The 19,291-nt window shown below is 37.2% G+C and overlaps 1 protein-coding gene across 4 annotated transcripts; it reads left to right on the forward strand.

Moving 5' to 3' along the window:
- The first annotated feature begins 143 nt into the window (after window positions 1-143).
- Window positions 144-14,198, forward strand: Ipk2 (Inositol phosphate kinase 2). Of its 4 annotated transcripts, none has more exons than XM_031971721.2 (5): window positions 144-294; window positions 1,446-1,785; window positions 6,136-6,312; window positions 7,753-8,013; window positions 12,419-14,198. In XM_031971721.2, exons 2-5 carry the CDS (start codon window positions 1,620-1,622, stop codon window positions 13,144-13,146), a joined length of 1,332 nt encoding a protein of 443 aa, XP_031827581.1. In that variant the 5' UTR covers window positions 144-294; window positions 1,446-1,619; the 3' UTR covers window positions 13,147-14,198. The 4 variants fall into 4 exon arrangements, with proteins under 4 accessions (XP_031827581.1, XP_031827600.1, XP_031827592.1 ...); XM_031971740.2 differs by having other exon boundaries at window positions 285-430; XM_031971732.2 differs by lacking the exon at window positions 144-294 and adding an exon at window positions 630-778.
- Window positions 14,199-19,291: the final 5,093 nt, after the last annotated feature.

Here is a 19,291-nt window from a genome sequence, read left to right on the forward strand (position 1 = left end):
GAGACAGCTATAGAAAAGTAGGAAGACGTCTAGTGGAAGGACGTGTGATCATTCAGAATTATGTGAAGTTTAAAGTCGTGAACATAATCTTTGTTCCGCCTAATATACGGACGGCTTCGAACGGGATTGTATACGTGAAAGTGTTACGATCGGGAGCACGTTGCACTGTGTTGTTGTGAAGGGACTGGTTATCGTATAGGTTATAATAATAGATAGGCATGTAAAATGTCATAGATGTAACATTTGTAAAAGAAGAGTGGCTAATAAATTATTCTCCTGTTATATCCAATAAATGTACGTATGCCTCGTATGAGTCGCATTTTATGATTCTTTCGATTGCTCGGAAAGCTCGTTTCCTAAAATGTTACGAAGTTTCTTCATGCTAATTAACGAACACGTATGTTAGCACCTTGTAGCCGTAGCTAATCAGGTAGAGAATTGTTTAATTTCGCTCTCATTTAGTATTGTCCTTGCTAATATTATATTTTCAAAAGACCGACGAACAACACGATTTGTTGGTAAAAGCGCGAATTTAGAACATTCAATTTTCCACAAACACATTGTGCCCTCTACCGCTATAAGCGAGCATTGTAACGGGGACGTTTGAAAATATCCGCGGGAAATGTTCATTTTAATTTACCTCGACGTTTGTTCGCCTGTATGAGCAACGAGAGACTGCACCGATATTATAATTCAGTGTGATGTGAATTTACCTGTGACATAGAATCGATGCAAAATTAAAGAATGCGGATGTACGAGCGGAAAGGATTAATCGAAGGTAACATTCTCTTTACGAATAGCGTTAACGAAACGGCAAATGGTGAACCTTTCAACGTTCGTCCATAATTAATTACGAAACACGGTGAAAACATAGCTCTTATGAAAAATGCATTCGCATATTTTCTACTGAAGGTAACACTGAAGTTCAACCAAAAATATTTGAAAATTCATAGCGATTAGTATGCTTGTGTCCTCGGAAGTATTTCGTTTGAGCACACAATTTATCCATTCCCACCGTGTAAACGAACCGGACGATCAATATTTATTTATTCGACAAATTTTCAACTATTTTATTATTTCGATGCAGTCGTTCAACGACACACCATTTCCAACGCAGTTAAACGTCATTCCCTTAATCGTAGTCGAGCGAACATTAAGAATTATTATCCATGTTCCCTTTCGCGTTGCCATTTCTGTTTTACCAACACTAACGTGTCTCGCCGAGTATCGCGCGGATTTACGATACGCGGAAAGGAGGAGGGTCTTTTGGAGATACGCATAATCAGGACGCCCCGTGGCCGATGTCACGTCATTATACGCTCGTCAATGATAATCGCAACGTTCGGTTACGATATAATTGCAACCGTATTATGTCTTTAATCATAATCCAGCACGCCTGTCGTCCATTCAAATTTCTTTATCAATTGATATATTTGTATTTGTAGACGGAAATAAAAACCGGCCGGAGACAATTAGAATAAGCTTCCATGTGTAACCGTCGACGGTGGAGGCGGGGTTCGCAACGAAGATAAGATCTTTGCGAACGGTGCAACTCTTTAATTGCAGAAGTTAATTACTGCGCGCCACACATACATACACACACAGAGAGCGAAATAACGATGACGACTTTAGACCAGCAGACCGACAAAACCCTATGCCATCTGGACAAGGTGCCAGGCACGGAATTCGGCGAGATCTCGTCCGATTGCGGGTTTCACGATGCCATCAGTCTGCTCGAGACCCAAGTGGCCGGACATCCGTCCAACGACAAACGACGCACTATTGGTAAGCACACAACCGATCGAAAATCCGAACGCTTACGGGTCTAAGGCCAGGACTACACGGCCGTTCCACGCGCGACGCGTTTTCCTTGTCAAGTAGAGCCTTCATTGGATGGACATGCTACCAGGATTTTAATACTACAATTACCCAGTAGATTAAAATGACTAATTTCTGATTTCTTCTTTTAGAATTACTGCGAAGGTATAGACACTTTAACACTAGAACTACCGAGCAGTCGAATTGACATTTTCAAATTTGTCTATAGGAACTTCAAAAATGCAGCTATTGATATTTCAATTGACTTATGATTCAATTCGTGTATTACTGCATCGATTTAGTAATTTTGCAAAGAAGCATCTGTTATCTTTTTAATGATTGGGGAAGGAGAATTCAGGAATGGGTCAATTTGACCCGCTTACTGAGAGTAGGCGACTCTCAGTCGCCATTTGATTTGACGTAAAAACTATAAAATTTGATATTTAATGTTGAACTTTGTACAATACCATGATACGTGAAATATTGGAATAAAATAGCTTTGTTCAATGTACTTCGCGTTCGAGTTAGTTTCAAGGAATATCGTCTTCGCCTCGTCAAAAAATGTTGATCATTTCTAAGGAGAAAATTCCGAGTGCAAAGGGTTAATCATTTTTCAATGAGGTGTCTGTACCTTTTTAGTAATTGTAATAGAAGAAACGAGGAATGAGTCATTTCGAGTCATCCTATAGTTTCATTCTGGAGTTAATTCAAGAATGGATCCTTTGCTTCATGTTAAGAATAGAAGAAAGGATAGTCACAGCGTGTTCCGCGATCATGTAATCGGCTGAATTGAAATAAACTGTTCTTACTTCAGTAGGCCAGTGTAGTCTTGGCCTAAAAGAAGAAGTTAATCAGAGGTCCGGTTCGGCGAAACGTCTCCGATCAGAAAATAATACTGACACGTAACACGCGGCTCGCGTCCGGTGTCTATTCGCCTTCGGTATACAGTTGATAGGGACCGGAAGTTTCTAGAAGTTACCAGTCTCGGGTTTAACGGCTTATGTTGTCGATTGTTCGTGTCTGGATCCGATAATTTCGTCGTGTAAATTTTCTATGCGCATGGGAGTCTCAGTCGAACAATCGATGACCAACGAAAATTCTAGATAATATTGCTTCGCAGAAATATCGCTTCATTTTTTAAGTCGAAGGTGTGGTTTGATCGTTAATGGATAACACATTTTCTGCTTGTACATTTGACGACGCTTGTCTCATTGCATACTGTCATGTTTATTTATAAGCGTGGTCGTAATTAATTCGCTGCTTAGCTTCTATTGTTTCGCGAGTTTTTGTAAATAAAATAATATGTTTGCATGACAACCATTTTCCCTTTTGTCGAATAGGAGTGTACGTGCTTTTTACCAATGCGAAACGCGGTCTTATCGTTTCGTACGATGAGTTTCCCTTTGTCACTTCGTTAATTGTTAAGCGCAGAAAAATAAACTCGATGGAATTGCATGAAACCAAAGCCAAGTTCTTGTGCGTTATCGAAACGAAAATAGAATTTTGTTATTTTTCTTGTAAATGTAGTATAAATGGATGTATTTTATCTTAGATAGAGAAAGTCCCAGGATTAATTTTTTAATCCTCGAACGCTACTTCAGTCGGCTAAGAACATTCTTAAGACTAGCCATGTATCGCTGTTCAGTAATCCATATACGCTCTTCGAAATACACTAACAGTATACAAAGCGTCACTTATCAATGGGAACTATTGGCAAGTGAATTGTATCGTTTAAGTCAGCCCATAAAAATTTATTTTTAATTCTCTTATCGAGATTTAGTCGTTTTAGGTAATAAAAGTAATCCTGCGTTTAATCTACATTTTCCCATGTAACCTTTTTTTTTGTTGTTAAACGGTTCGATGATGTAAGACATGGTGATCTTCAAATAAGAAAATTGAACGTGTTTGAACTATTTATACTCCGGAAGTGTACACTATGTACATAACGCAGCCAGTATGTTCTGGCTATAGCTCGTTACGCGATTTATCAAACAACTGCGCCTGTGGTCCGGCACTTAAAAGGGATTGCCGAACAACGTGTGAACGTCTTAAGTAAAGAATGCACGAAAGAATTCGCTTTTATTTTTCTCCGTATTTAGCGACATTTCTCTGTTAAAATCGACATTAAATTATTGGTCATTTAGAAACCCCGAGTGGTATTTCCAATAATATGTATCATTATTACAAATATATCTTGCATTTTACTTGCAAAATGCTGCATTCGTTTTTGTCTTTATTAGTAAAAATTTGTTAGTCCAAGGAATAATTTTGTAACTCGAAATCGATTTGCTTTTATTAAGATAAATTTTAATATATTCAATAGCTCCACTGATTAATTACCATTGAGAAAGGTCAATCTATGGAAAATCTATAGGTCAAGTATTTGAACTTCATTCTGGCAAAACAATTTTCACTAAAATAAGTCCAGTAAATGATTAATTGGATCACAATCCAAGTAACCTGAACATTGTGCCGCGTGTACGTGTACTTTAAATAATTTGAGAGGTTGTTACTCAATTCGTGCATTCTAAACATTAATCTTTCCGAACGTTAAATGGCGCTAGTGCACGTGTTGCACGAGAATTGATGAGCAATCAGCGAGTTTGAATAAACCGTGTAGCTGAATACAGTCAACGTCAGTGCGTCAAATGCAAGTTGAAGTGCTGTTATTATTAATTATTACTAATCATGCCGTAACGAAATTCTCTCATTGTACCTGTAACACGCATGCAACACGACCAATTTCTCACGTCGCGCTTCTTCCATATTTGTTTGTCGTAGTTCTTGCAAAGTAAATATAAAACCGTGTCATGTAAGGATTACAAAATAAATGTAAACGAAAAATGTAGCAAGAACGTTAAACAAACAGTGGAATCCGAAACGAGACGATAAATTTATTCGATTGAATTTATCAACTTCGATTCTTCAGAGTGAAAACGAAAAAACATGAAAAATCTTAAATTTCAACCGCTTCAGATTGCATTCTCAAAGTGTCGAACGAAAAGTAAAAACAATGATATCGATAACGACTTTCGATGAAACGCGTTGACGCGTTTCTATCAGCTCACCCTGACGTTTCTCGGATAAATAACTATCACAATTTTGAACGCTCTACTTCAATTTTACAAACTTTGTCCTACGACTGCTGGGAAATTATTTATCTAATCAATTTGGAATTTTGATATTATATCTCTTACGTCTTTCTGTATCTACAAGTATTGTTTTTTTCTTTTTATTAAACAGAGTTTAAAGTACCCGTACAACCTTTTTTGCACTGTTGAGCTAGAAAAATCTGAGAAGTACTGCACTCGTTATAAAATGACCAGACAGATGTAACGAAAGTGGTTTATCGAATGAATATAACAATTTGATTCGCGCTCTTGAGAATATTCCTCGCCTATATTTACACTGTTACATATATACCCGCTTTCGTTAAAAATTTGAAGCTTTTAAATGTTTGAAAAATTGCTCGTTTCTTTGCATTTCCATAAAACCCTCCTTGCACATCGCTTTAATATAATTTTGCTTAAAGATCCGTAATCTAGTTATTAAGCTCTGACTGTCTTTCACACCATCCTTCCTTAAGTATTCTTAGATACCACTGCAGACTGCATATTTATATCTTACGTTAACATTGACCTTCTTTATACCGTTAAATTGAATCTGCATTTTGGACTTGGTTGCTTCTAGTTTCAGCTAATTCTGCGCTATCTCGACCTTCGACTCTGAATTTACCTTTGCAGAATCCCATCTCCTACGAGTATTCTTTCCTTCGCGTCCCCTGCAACTTTTTTCATTCGCTTCTTAACCGAGGCAATTGAATTCTAAATTTTTTCCTTGACGTTTCTTTGAATGTCGCATGCGTATTTTATAATATTCAATTTTATTCGCAATATTTCTATACTTTCCCCTGTTACTTTGTAATTCGAGCTACGCGTAGTTTCCACAAGAATATCAGTAATAAACTAATCGTATTATTTAATACTTAATCAATCTTGATCATTAACACGAACTCCCATCTAAAAGACGAATATTTATATATTTAAAAATGATGAATTTGATGAAATCGGTGTAGCCCTTAATAAAATAGATATTTTTAAATAGATACACATGACTGTTTATGGGTTAATATTTTATATTACGTCGATAATAATTTTAACATCGGACAAGTTTTATAGCGCTTAGAAATTTCGGGAAGTAATATATTTCACGAGCCATTACTCGATTTTCGTAGTCACGAGTAGCATGATTTCCGAGGCAACGCTGCGTTTCGGTTTCACCGATGTTATAAGAAGTTTGTCGCTTAAAATGTTGTAGGTATGTTACGTAGACCGGATGGTCGGGTGCTAAAACCAGTTGTCAAACCATTACTTGGTAAAAGGGAGATCGCATTCTATGAGAGCTTAGAGGAATCAGAAGATCCTGTTATGTTGCAGTTGAAGAATTATGTGCCAAAATATTACGGCACGACAGAGTTACAAATATTTGGCAAACGTAAGATATCAAATTTTCCATGTTGATTTCATCTAGATATCACTTCTTGTATTATTTTCTACGTCTGTTCTGAGAAAAGTATATTATATTCAGTTCACATGCAGTCTGATTCACGATCAGTCGACTACGTTACGAGATATCTTGTTTTAAACGAGATGGAAAACGATTTGTCACCGATGATAATTGTTAGTAACGATTCCATAACAAATAGTAGATGTAACAATGTCGATGATTGAAATAAAAATTGATGTACCTCGGTTGGGAATTTGGTTTGTGAAGGAAATCGGTTCGAACGTCTCGCGTAAGATTCTTAAGTGGACCATTCTGCATGGGAATAAATAACAGCGTAAGAATTTAATAAATTTACGTACAAATTAGACGGAATCACCTCGAATTAATGCATGCATTTTTTTTTGTTCGTTTAATGATTGGATAAAGAGGTTGAAACAATCGAACGATCAATTTCAATATGTTTGACTGAATCGAAAGGTGTTTCTTTGGAAAGTTTTATTCGATTTTACATTTCAATTCGTACGAAATTCGGGAAGTTTCGTTGTCTGATATCCTTTCGTCTTCCTCCGAGACGTAAGAAAAGAAAACGCCGAGAATCTTGTGATAAGTGTACATGTTTCATTGCTCCAAAGACTCTGCATACATCTATCCATCATAATGAGAGACGAACGTTCAAAGTGTAATGAGAAATTTTTAATTACATACGCTTAAGTGGATATTAATATAAGTATTAACACATTTTAAGCTAGAATGGTATTAGTACTTTGCTTCGTGGCACCACCCAATGCAAACATATTGCATTATTATAGGTAATGCAATAGCTTCATTGAATTATTATAAGCAACAATAAAGACAATAAAACTCGATATTTTGTATAAAATTCTTTGGGATCACGTACAACTGTTACAAACGTCGAAAGGGGTGTGTGTCTCATCCTCTTGAACTGTACATTGGAAATAATAAAAAAATGCATGTGTAATATTTTTCAATATACTTTCGTACCTGTTAAATTCTGTTAATATATTCTAATATGTTTCACCTATTTAGACCCGACGCAATTTACAACCTTATTCCTTATTCGAATGGTGTACTGTTCACTTGCGTGAATTTATTTCCGATTGTTAGAAATAATTTTAATGCGAACCTTCGAAAGGTCGATACGTACGAGTCAGGTAATTTGCGATCGCATACCATCAGCTAATAAGTTTTTATTTATCAAAAAATGAAAATTTATTATCGATCGTCAATATTTTTAATTGACTGCACTGCACGGACCTGAGGGGTTAAGACTGCATGGATTACGAACTAGTAGAGGCAACTATTTGCGGGCTAGATAGTGCTCGAGTTACAATTGATTTTTTTTGTTCATTTTTCAAAATTCATTTCCCGAACGATTTTTAACATTTCTTTATTTCTATGATATTTAAGGAGTAACATTCCTTACGCTGAAAGATATTATTGACGGTATGGCGGAACCGTGCGTGATGGATATAAAGATAGGTAAACGAACCTGGGATCCTTTGGCCACGCCGCAAAAAAGGGCCACCGAAGAATTAAAGTACGCCGAATCCAAACGCACTTACGGATTTTGTATAACTGGATTTCAAGTTTATTGCCTACCATCTGGATTGATTAAGAAGTTCGGCAAACATTATGGCAAAACCCTTGACGCCAAGGGTGTTGTGGAAGGTATATTATTAGTTTCAACTGCTTCATTACTTAGAAATTAATTAATATATAGATGAAGTGAATAATTATTTCATTAACATTTCTTTTCATACAAAAGATTAATCCGTATTAAGTACTGATAAACATGTAATTTTCAAGATAATAATCTTTTCATTTATATTCTAATTTATATTCAGTGTGCTGTTACCAAATGCTGGTCAAAATAGTTATTTAGAACTTAGAAAATTAATATATAAGTGAAATGAATAATTATCTAATTAACACTTTTTAATAGAAAAGGTTAATCCATAGTAATGATAAACATGTTATTTTCAAGATAACAATCTTTTCATTTATGTTCAATGTGCTGTTTCCAAATGTTAGTACTGCTCAAAATAGTTACAGTTCATATTAATAGAAGTATAAAAAAGGGAATTCATATTCGGTGATGAAAATTTATGATATGAAAAACAACGTTCTTGTGCTGTGTTACATATAACATTTTTACCAAAAAACTAGTAGACTTATCTGATTGTTTTATTTTTAAAAATTAGTTAAATAGTTCAAGATTGATGAAACTGTTTTAGCAATAACATAGATGTTAAAGTTTCCAGGAAAATAATGACACGTGTTTAAATTGTCAATCGCTATTGTTTACTTGTTTGCGATTATTATATAAAAGCACGTCGAAATCGATGATCCTCAGCTGAAGTGGTTTCCTTGTTAGCACAAACGCTTTAGGAGTTGTGGGAATGTTTGAACCGTACTTGTCGAACTAAAGTTTGACGGACTAGATTTCGCCATTATTAACGGGAAACCTAAGAGTACACTCAAGTTAGGATCAAGTAACATGGTTAACATCACTCTGATTGAGAAGTGAATACATCAGACACAATTGACGCTGTATAATTGTAATTTTAATACTTGTACAATGCTCAGAAGTTTCTCTAACGTTAATTTTCAGACAAATATCGAATAAAATTTCTGAAATTAATTTGCTTCCGTTAAATGTCAACGCGTTCGCTACCAGGCCCGACAATTATATATTTAGAAATGAAAAACTCATGGCTTTTTCGACAATGATCCTCCATTTTCGAAAAAGCTGAGTTTCAAATTTTTATACTGAATATGACTTGTAATTCTGTTGTTTCTCCTATTCTTTGTTTTCCTCTGAATGATAATCTCTAAATAACTCGTATTTTATTACTGTAATTTTATTTATCGTCTTATTACAGTAATATACAAACTTAAAACTCACTTCTTTCGAAAGGAGGACCATTATCGAAAAAGCCATGAGGGTTTTCCATTTTTAGATATGCAAATACTACAACGTGCACAAGGTTTCATTCAAAAACAGATTTTTATGTCTGCATCCTCTCCTTATGAGAAACTCTCTTTATATCTCAGACTGATATATAAAATAAACAATTTTTCAAATTGACGTATATATGTGTCGCTGGACTGTGGATAGGAAATTTGGTCCGAAGCCCGCGCGTTGCACATTCGCGATATATTTTAATAAAAGAAGATTGGATTCGGAAATTGCATTCGGGGAATAACGCGACGTTCGCGTATACTTGTGTACTCGCACAGCTACAGGTTCTTGTTCACTTTCATTCAACACTTGCACTGCCGAAGTAACAATATCAATTGTTCCTCGCAAACTGAAAAAATGTAAATATGTCCAGACCAAGGACTTCCAGCAATCGGATGTGTTGTTTTAGTCTGATAGGAAGTTCGTTTCTAAATTTGTTAAGATACGCTATCAGAAACTTGGAAAATAACACGCTGGTAGCGAACCTGTTGATTTAACAAATGTTTATATTTCTATGATTTTTGAGGAAACGTTTGTATTTTTATAATTTTTTAGGAAACGTTTGTGTATGGAGTTTTTTTTAATTATAGTGAAGTTTCTTTTGGAAATCGAAACGTGAGAAAGGATTTATGTAAAGTTCAAAATGTTTTGGACTGACGCGTACTTGATCTTAGCTTCATTGAAGAAATTTCATATTTTCGGAATTTTCCAATTGAATCAACTCACTTAACTGAATAACAACCCCCTAATTATTTTAAGCTGGTATTTTGTGTAGAGAAATTTGTTTCTCGTTAATCTTACGATTTTTATGATTATTATTTTGTAATCGTAAATGCCACGTTCGATCGTATTCACGAATATAAGTAGAAATTGCTAGTTATAATCAGACTTACTAAAAAATTTTCTTGGGAGCGATGAGTTTTAGTTAAAAACGGACTAATCTATATTCATCACTTACTATTTACATCTCTCTAGTTGTAATTACACTGCATACTTTGCATATCTACTTTCAATAAACATCGAATCACAAGAACAATAATTATAAAATTACAAGGAACTTTTATTTAATTCCGAATTTAATATAGTCCTCGACGAGAGAAACAAGTTTCTGTTTAATTCCAGCTGCCATAAACTAATCTCTGAAAATCTATTTGCATGATCATCCGCATAATAGTCATAATATAAATAGATGCCTAAGATGCCGATAGTTACATAAGTGTAGTGCTGCTCATAATTATTCGAACGGCATGAGACGTTTAGAAGATAGAATGTTGATAGAAATATTTACAATAAAATCGAATATTCATACCAAAAATTGTAAACCATTCTATACCGTAGCGATACACATTTAAAAAATGATTTTCTCATCGAATTTCATGTGCATAAACTCGACACTAAATATTTGATGAGATGCATGTGACCACATCGATTGTTTCTAAATTGCGGGTAACTCGTGATAACTATAAAGCGACACAGAGCTACGTCAACGGCAATCAGCCGCAGAATTTAAGATGACAGCGTTGCGTCAGTGACTACCAATATATCAATTATTTGAATACATAGTCGTTTATGTTGACAGTAACCGCGATACAGTGGCATTTAACTCGAATGAAGAAGCATAAAACTATCAACGGTCGAATAATTATTAGCGGTACTTTAGATAATGTAAAAACTTCTAGGAGTTTTAAGTACTTTGAGAACTTTCTATGCAGAGTGCGCCAGGATGAGTTTTACAACAAGAACAAGAGGCTATTCTATGTTAAAGAAATAAGATAAGAAAGATAACAACATTTTTTTCGAGTCTTTGTCCTCGAGGAATTCAAATTCGAAAATTCAACGGACAAACGCGCGTATATCTATAACCAGTAGAAACAGCAAGTCCCGAACGGACACGTTAACTGATTACCACTCACTGGAGCGTGTGCCCAATATTTTAAACTCGATTTCCTCGGAAACGAAGCTTCCCACAGACAAGTTTCATCTTTCTCTTCCTTTAACTTATTTTTACACGTCGAATAAACCTCTGTTCGGAATCGGGCAAACTGTAATCTGACTACAATTCCAAATCGACCACTGAAATGTAACTATTGATTTCACCGGAACTTCCAGCAATATCAATTAGAAACTACGATGATTACTTTAATTCCAATTCCAGATTACCCAATTTTCATAGCAATCATCTATTTTAGTTCCTCAAATATTTCCTGCAATTTCCTTCAACGTTATACGTACTCTAAATCATCGCTTGCTTATATTAACGAATAAATTTATACAAAAATCAAGAAACAACTCCAATGCTCCCAGATATTATCATCCTTGAAGTTGCCAAAAATCCTCCAATAGTGAGAACACGAAGCAAACCTGGAAAATTCATATCTCGCAATCAACGTTATCAATTGAGTCAGAAGCCAATGCGGTTAAGTCCACTTTTTAAGACTTCCTGATTTTCTAAATTTGAATGGAATAAATTATGTTCTTTGTAGTTTCTTATAGGTCCTTTCTTTTTATAGCTTCAGAATATGTCGTACAATGATTATGTATTAACACGTTGAATACCATGGGGGTCACTGGTGACACTGGCCAAATTCAATTGCTGCAATTTCCTCAATTAAACGATTATTATTTGAAAACATTTCTATATTGTAAACAATGCTACCTAATGCGCAAAAATGTAATGAAAATAATAATTAAAACCCATTAACCCTTCGCGGACGAAGATTCTCGGAAATACACAAAACCATCAACAGATGAAGCTAAATTATACATCAATTACTTGAACAATAGAGAAATAGAAAACTACGTGCTGATCTCTTGCTATTCGAGTAATTAAATCATTTATCTACGACTTATACTTCCAAATATGAAAATTTCATCTCGTCGAAACGTCGACATTCGTCCGCAGAGGGTTAATTTTCTCAATTCGTCTTCCCCGGACCAAACCGCGTTGACTTCTAATCGACTCGACAGCGAACGAAGCATGAAACAAACATGAAACCAGCGAACCACCGTGCAGATTACAATTCGCCCGATCCCACGAAGCTCGCGCATCCCGGCGCGCTCGGGGTATTGACATGACCGACTACATCGAGCGATCCCTTTTTTCCTGCGCAGCGCTGAAAATGTTCCTGAACATAAGTCCAGACAGGCCGCCCTGCCGTCAGTTGATCGTGCAGCTACTCTCTTTCCTGTGGAAGATCATGCTGTTCTTTCGTACCCAGCGGCTGTTCCGCTTTTATTCCAGCTCGCTGTTGGTGGCCTACGACGCGAAAAGGCTGCGGCACTACCTGCACCTGAACAACGCGGACAAAGACAGGGCCGCCGGTCACGTAGCCAATTCGTTCGCCGGCGCGAGCAATCACGCGCCGGCCGCCGCGACGAATGTGTTCAAAGAGGCCAGCGAAGATGGCACCTGCAACTCGGCGACGGCGAGCTCCGTCGGGACGGCCGACGGTGGCCACGCCGCGGAGAGGGTGCACTACATAAAGCGCAGCATCAGCCTAAGCAGCGAGTGCGAATTGACCGGCAAGGGAGTAGCGATGAACAGGAGCGAGTCCTGCAGCTCGGACTTCAGGGCGGACCGGCTGTGTCGCACCCACTCCTACGGGAACAATTTCGACGACGACGTTGCCCAGATGAAGGAGGACTACGACGCCCTGTTGAGCGAGCTGAGCAGCTCATCCGACGAGAAGCTGAACTGGGTCAGAGTGAACATGATCGACTTCACGCACGTCTTCCCCACCGAGGACCGGAACACGTTGGATGTAAATTATTTGGAGGGGATCGAGAACCTGATCAAACTCGTGGAGATGTTCTTGGTCCCGAAGGACAAGGACGCATAATTTTATTCAGCGTAACGTAGAGGTTGATGTTACAAGTTTCTTTTTTTTCTTCTTATTTTTTCCCTTTTCTTTTTTCTCCTTCTTCTTCTTCTTCTACTTCTTCTTCTTCTTCTTCGTATTCTTTCGAATCGCGTGACAGGATAAGAGCGTTAAATTGTATTTTATATTCCGCAATGAAATTAGATTGTTTAACGTTAGTGCCAGTTAGAGTCGCGAACGGGTGCTTGTAACTCGTGTTAATTGTACAACGGTCGGCTGGCGCGAGGAACCACCCGGGGAATCGGAAACTTTCAATGGACGCGTCGCCGGAGAGCCGTTCGATGGGTAAATTGTTTGCCGTCGTTTACCATTCGTCGGTATCTCGCGGACGATCTCCGGTATTCGGGATTAACACGACGAGGAAGAACCTACGAGCTAAGTGTTAATTGTTTCGCACCAGATGCAACACGTCTGTGTAACATTCACGTTCCTTCGATGTACCTCATTTTGTCGCAATTCCTGCACTATTAACGTCTACGCGCACCGGTTTTTATTCGGGCGAGCATTAACACACGTATGTACATGTTTCGTATGTACCCCATGAACTGTTGTAGATCATCGATTTTCTCCGTACCGTTCACTATGTTACTTCCGCGCAAGTAAGGTTTTATCATCGCATATACCAAACATGAAAATTGTTATGTTAATATAATGCAAGAAAATAAAAGAGTTATGTAAAAATGGAGGTCTTCATTGACGCCCCTCGCGAAACGAGCGTGTGCAATTCTCGTTTCATTTGTGCGCGATTTTATCGATTCTATAGTGTAATGAAGTTGCGTGGAATAGAATCACAGTGATATCGAATTAATGATAGCAAATTGATTTAATGCATCTGGAAAACGTTACTTACGTCTCGAATATATTAAGAACTCTACTGATCGTACATTTAATTACGAAGCATAATATTTAATGATTCGTTTACATTTAATCTGATTTATCTATTAGCTCGAGTAACAATTTACATACTAAGTATCGATACTTCTGTCTAAATAAAATATTTATTTGTTACACTACTCATTTTCTTCTCGTATTATCGAAGAATTCGAACAGGCACACGTTCGAAATTCTCGAATCAATGAATTTCCGGTATCGAACTTCGTATATATCGAAAGAAGATGAGTTCCGGTAAATGACAGTTTTATCAAAAATCCGTCAAAATGTCTTGCGATTGTTTCCAATTTCCGCGTACCCAGCCGGTTTAAATTACTCCGTTCGAATATTTCATTAAGACGAATTTCGTTACTTTCGCATGGGAGTCACGTACTTTTCGGTTATCCCAGGATTTCGGGCGCGTTTGATATATCGTGTGAACAAAGAAGCCCCGCGGCTGTACAGCTATCTAACTTAATTACCACGGCCACGATTAATGACGCGGGGTTCTGTTAATCAACCCACAGACGCGACCGCGAGGGTTAACATTGGATTACGCGTTCTGAATAGCGCGAAAGCACGTGATATCAGCTCCGCCAGTGGCACGACGATACTTTCACTCGTTATAGAGCCCTGCCCACCGGCAAATTTCGTTGAATTATCGGTTTCAACGTAATCAAAGTTTTAGTTTCGTCCGAGTTAAGGATACCTCCGATAAACTAGTTTAAAAGTTTCGCGAATTAAAGTGTCTCGAGTATATAATGAGCGAACATATTTATTGAGTTCCATCGACAGGTGCTCGTCGACAGATCCGACATAAAAGTGATAATGCGAAATGACATCTCGTAAATTGACCGCGTTAATTAAGAAATTTCTTCGGTGGAAACTGATATGTCCATATTGACGTTTTATGTTCGCGGACGATCTCGATGCATACTTCGAGAATATATATGTGCTAATGTGTGTTCGTAAATTAATGTGTCTCGCTCAGAATATTGTAGCTGTAATGGTATTCGCTTTGAAATTTTTCTCGAATTCGTATTGTTTATCGCATTTTTTTGTTAGATCTTTATGCGCAATCTGTAATGCACGCAGAAGGAACTCGAAACGGAGGAAACGAATACGGCGAAATGAAAATCTTCTCGTCGTACGTTCGTGCGTTTGGTGAATTTATTATTAATTAAGATTGTAAGGGGAAGTATTATATGAAGGATTACGGGAATGAAAATTTCCGAGGAAAGCGAGCACGACGTCGGGGACGAAGTTTAATTAGCGCGTATTTGTATTAACGGCTGTAGGAATATTAATGGAACAAGTTGGACTTCTTAATGCAGCTCGATATGTTTTTTCTGCGGCAAGTCAATGGACCATTTCGAGGGCAGCTATCGACGTCTGATCAAAACGATCAGCCTTGCAATTACGTTGCCGAGATTTCTCAAGACTTGCGCGCACGCGTTGCCTAAGAAATCTGCAGCTAATTTAATAAACGGTCTATTTAAGGACTACTTAATACCATATTGATACAGTATTAGAATCTTTTTGCAAAGTAAATGAAACATGCACTTTTATAATTGTTCTACTATCTATAATGCAAATGCGACCTTCCGAAGAATATTTTTCGAAATTTCAAATAAAGCTTGGTTCACTTTTCAATTATTTCTAAGAAATTATAAATAAAAGCTTGAAAAAAGCATGATATTAAAACAAATAATAATGAATAATGATAGTGCTAAATGCTAAAACCTGCCGAAAATAATATTAAAAGTAACGAAATGCATTTGGCAACGAAGAGATCGATGAAAACTGCGAGCCGGAAAAAGGAAACATTGAAAAGGCACTATCAGCATCTAAATATACATGCTCTATATTTCCCTGGCCATTCGTCATTGACCTCTTTTCGTCTCGTGTGTCGTTGTGCCAGCTTTCTTATTGCTGTATGTACAAGTTTTTCGCTAATGCTCCGCGCCACGTTATGTATCTACATATTCAGTCGACATTTGCACTGCGCCGCGGTGAAAGTCTGTGTGAAACAAAAAACAAGCAGTAATCACACCATACAAGGACGAAACTACAAGGCACACGATGGAAAACATCTGCTTGGAACTTCGGTTCAACGCTTTGAAAATAAGCAGCAGATATCACGTAACTTTGCAAATAGAACTTTTTGCTAGAAAGTTTCTTGCTAAAGATTTACGAAAGTTGTCGCATATGCGTGCAAAATGCGAAGAGATTGATGACCATGTGAAAATACAGGCTGCAGGTCTAGACTATGGCTCTTCGGAAAGAAAACTGGGATTCATTCAACCTGGGAAACCTCTAAGGCGCCGGTGAGCCGGTAGCTTAGCACTGTTGGGATTCTAGGGTGAAGGTCTCATCAGGACAAAGCCTTCAGCTAGGCAGTCGATGGGACAAAGAGACTGCTGATGGTCAAGATCAAGTCTAGACCACGATACCCAAGTGTCACGGAGAGGAACGTGAGGATTTTTCTGTGGAACTGCCGGGGACACGAAGATTTAATTGGAAAAATTGTATTGACCGTAGAACACTTACAAGAACCAATGGAAATTATTTTATTACGGACGCTTTCGAAAGAAATGATCCCTCGTCGCCGATAGTGAACAATCATAACGATGACGGAAAGTCCGGTCAATAAGGTGTATTATAATCAATGATAAATTGTTTCTTTAATATGATATACCTACTAGCAGTAATAAATAAAGGTAAAATAAAGGTTGAATCGGATGCGTCAGCTACATGAAAATTTCGAGTACATATCGGATACAACATCGACCCCAGATAATACACGCATACACAGTCCAGTTTTTAACACTTTGTTTATTTACGTCCATTTATATATTTACAAACTCGAGAAAACGGATCTGATGTCTTCGACTGCGGAATAGAATACTTTCGAACTCGTTTTAGGAAATTCGTTGCAACGATCGTCGCGAATGGGATAAAACAATTTTCCTGTGTGGCTTCTACAGAAATCGGTTCTATTGCTGCTCCACGAAATTTCAGTTGGCATCTCGGTGCGAACTTATCGCTGCGAACTGAAAAATCAGAGGGGGAACTGACGTTACGCGGTCGCAAGGGTAATGATTCGGGTTACTTGGAGAACGAAAAATATTTCCGTTGCGCGAAGGATTAACTGCGATCGCTTCACGCGTGAATTTGATATCAGTGCGGACACGATGGTCGATGTTAACGTTGACTTTTTGCCGGGAAACAAAAATTTCGTGTCGATCAACGATTCGTGATGAGTACAGCGAAAATATATCTTATCATCTTACATTCATTGTTGACTCGTTACAGAGATTCACTTGAGATAGGGTTACCACCTTTTTGAAAGAGTAATCCAGAACACTTAATAAGACAGTAACAACTAATATCAATGTTTCAAAAATTAAGATTTCATATATATTTAATTTTTCCTTTTGCTTCAACAAATCATGAATGAGTAATTTATCTAGTTATTAAATTAATGATTTATTTCTGTTTATTAACCAAACAATTTTCTCCTTGTTATAACGAGTTCAAGATCGATATAACAGTTTCAAGATCTGGTAACCCTAACTTTACACTAGAAAAATTCACTGATATTAACGTTAAACACTGAACAACAGTAATCGTACAATCCAATAGACTATTCTAATTACGAAACAAGTATAATCGACGAAAGAATTGTCTACAATAAGAAAAACACGATTACATCCGCAACGTCCATCAAAAACACGTTAACAACATCCGTTGCTCGAACCTTCGCGCGACCATATTGCAGAAAGCATAAGTCTCAACGCTAGAACTACCGCGTCCGACAAAATGGCGGGTTTCGATTTCCTCGTTTCGCAATTATTGATATCCTAAAAGCGGTAAATATCTGAAATGATTTTAAAAATGAATAGTTTCATTTGCATGCTACAATGAATACACGAAGAAACAGAAAATGATCTATTGTTACAACTTTTATAAGTATTACGCGTTAACCTCTTCAGACCTGATTTTTCTACAAAATGATGTTCACATATCTGACAATGGACACTGTTCAATACATCATTAGCAACGATATTATTTCGAATAAAATAGTGGTAGTATATTACTTTTCTAATACAAATAAACTCAAAGCAAAGGTGTATTTATTGCACAATTCACGCTATTGTTCCTAGAAAGATTGATGATCGTTGAGATCTAGGAAATTAGTTCACGTCAATCAAAATCGACCTAAACATTCACCAAGTAATGTTTATAAAATTCAATATGAGTCAAAATGTCTCTCCATAAATCACAAATGAAATTATTACAACATTAACAAATAATTTGATTTGGTAATGCACAAATTAAAATACGAGCCAATGGAGATCTCAATGAAGACACTCTTGTCATCTCCGCAGAAGAATAAAACGAAGTCGATTCGAACTTCTATCGATTCTATCGTTAATATTTTATCAGATATCGAAGTAGCGAAACAGTTAACGGTTATAACGTGCGCTGGGTCTGAAGGGGTTAATCACAGAAACACCCGGTAGTTCCAGCGTGAACGGATCGCGGCGCGGCACTAGTACAAAAGAAGATACAAAGTGGTCTCGGGTTAAGGTATTACGCGATTACGAAGCGAGTTTCGAGTTCCATTCTAAAACAATTGGCACGAAATCGGCGAACTAACAGCGATGGACCGTCTGTCCCTTCACGTTCGCGTTTACGTCGCGGCGGTTCGTTACTTGCACGTGGCCTAGGCTAACTCCGCGACCTCACGCTTCCGGCACAATTATTTTAACATTAGCGTGATAATTATAATTACGGGTTAATCGGTTACCTCTCTCGGGCAATGTTACTTTCTTCACTGTTTCACAGTTGTTATGTTTCATTTGTTCCTTTCTTTAGGTCGACGTTATTTATATTTATATACGTATATTTATATATACATACAGTAGACTCCCGTGAAACGCGAATTCCTGTCGCCGAAGATTTTGCGACCACCATTTTCCTAACGCCACTCCTTGAACAACGCGATACGTAAAAATAAGATTGTAAGCACTACATCGTTCCTTCGCTATTATTTACCGATTTCTCCTGTCCCCTAATTATTTATTTCTCGTGAAACAAAATTAGTTGGCGTGGTAATAACCAGTTAATAACTGCGTTTGACGAGTATCTATTTTTCTAGATAAATATGTAACTCTTGTTTCGCTTGCTAACTGCATTCGTCCTGCGTTTGACGAGTGCACACCATTTTCCA

Source organism: Nomia melanderi, chromosome 5, assembly GCF_051020985.1.
Source record: "Nomia melanderi isolate GNS246 chromosome 5, iyNomMela1, whole genome shotgun sequence".
In the NCBI taxonomy this organism is placed as follows: Eukaryota; Metazoa; Arthropoda; class Insecta; order Hymenoptera; family Halictidae; genus Nomia; species Nomia melanderi.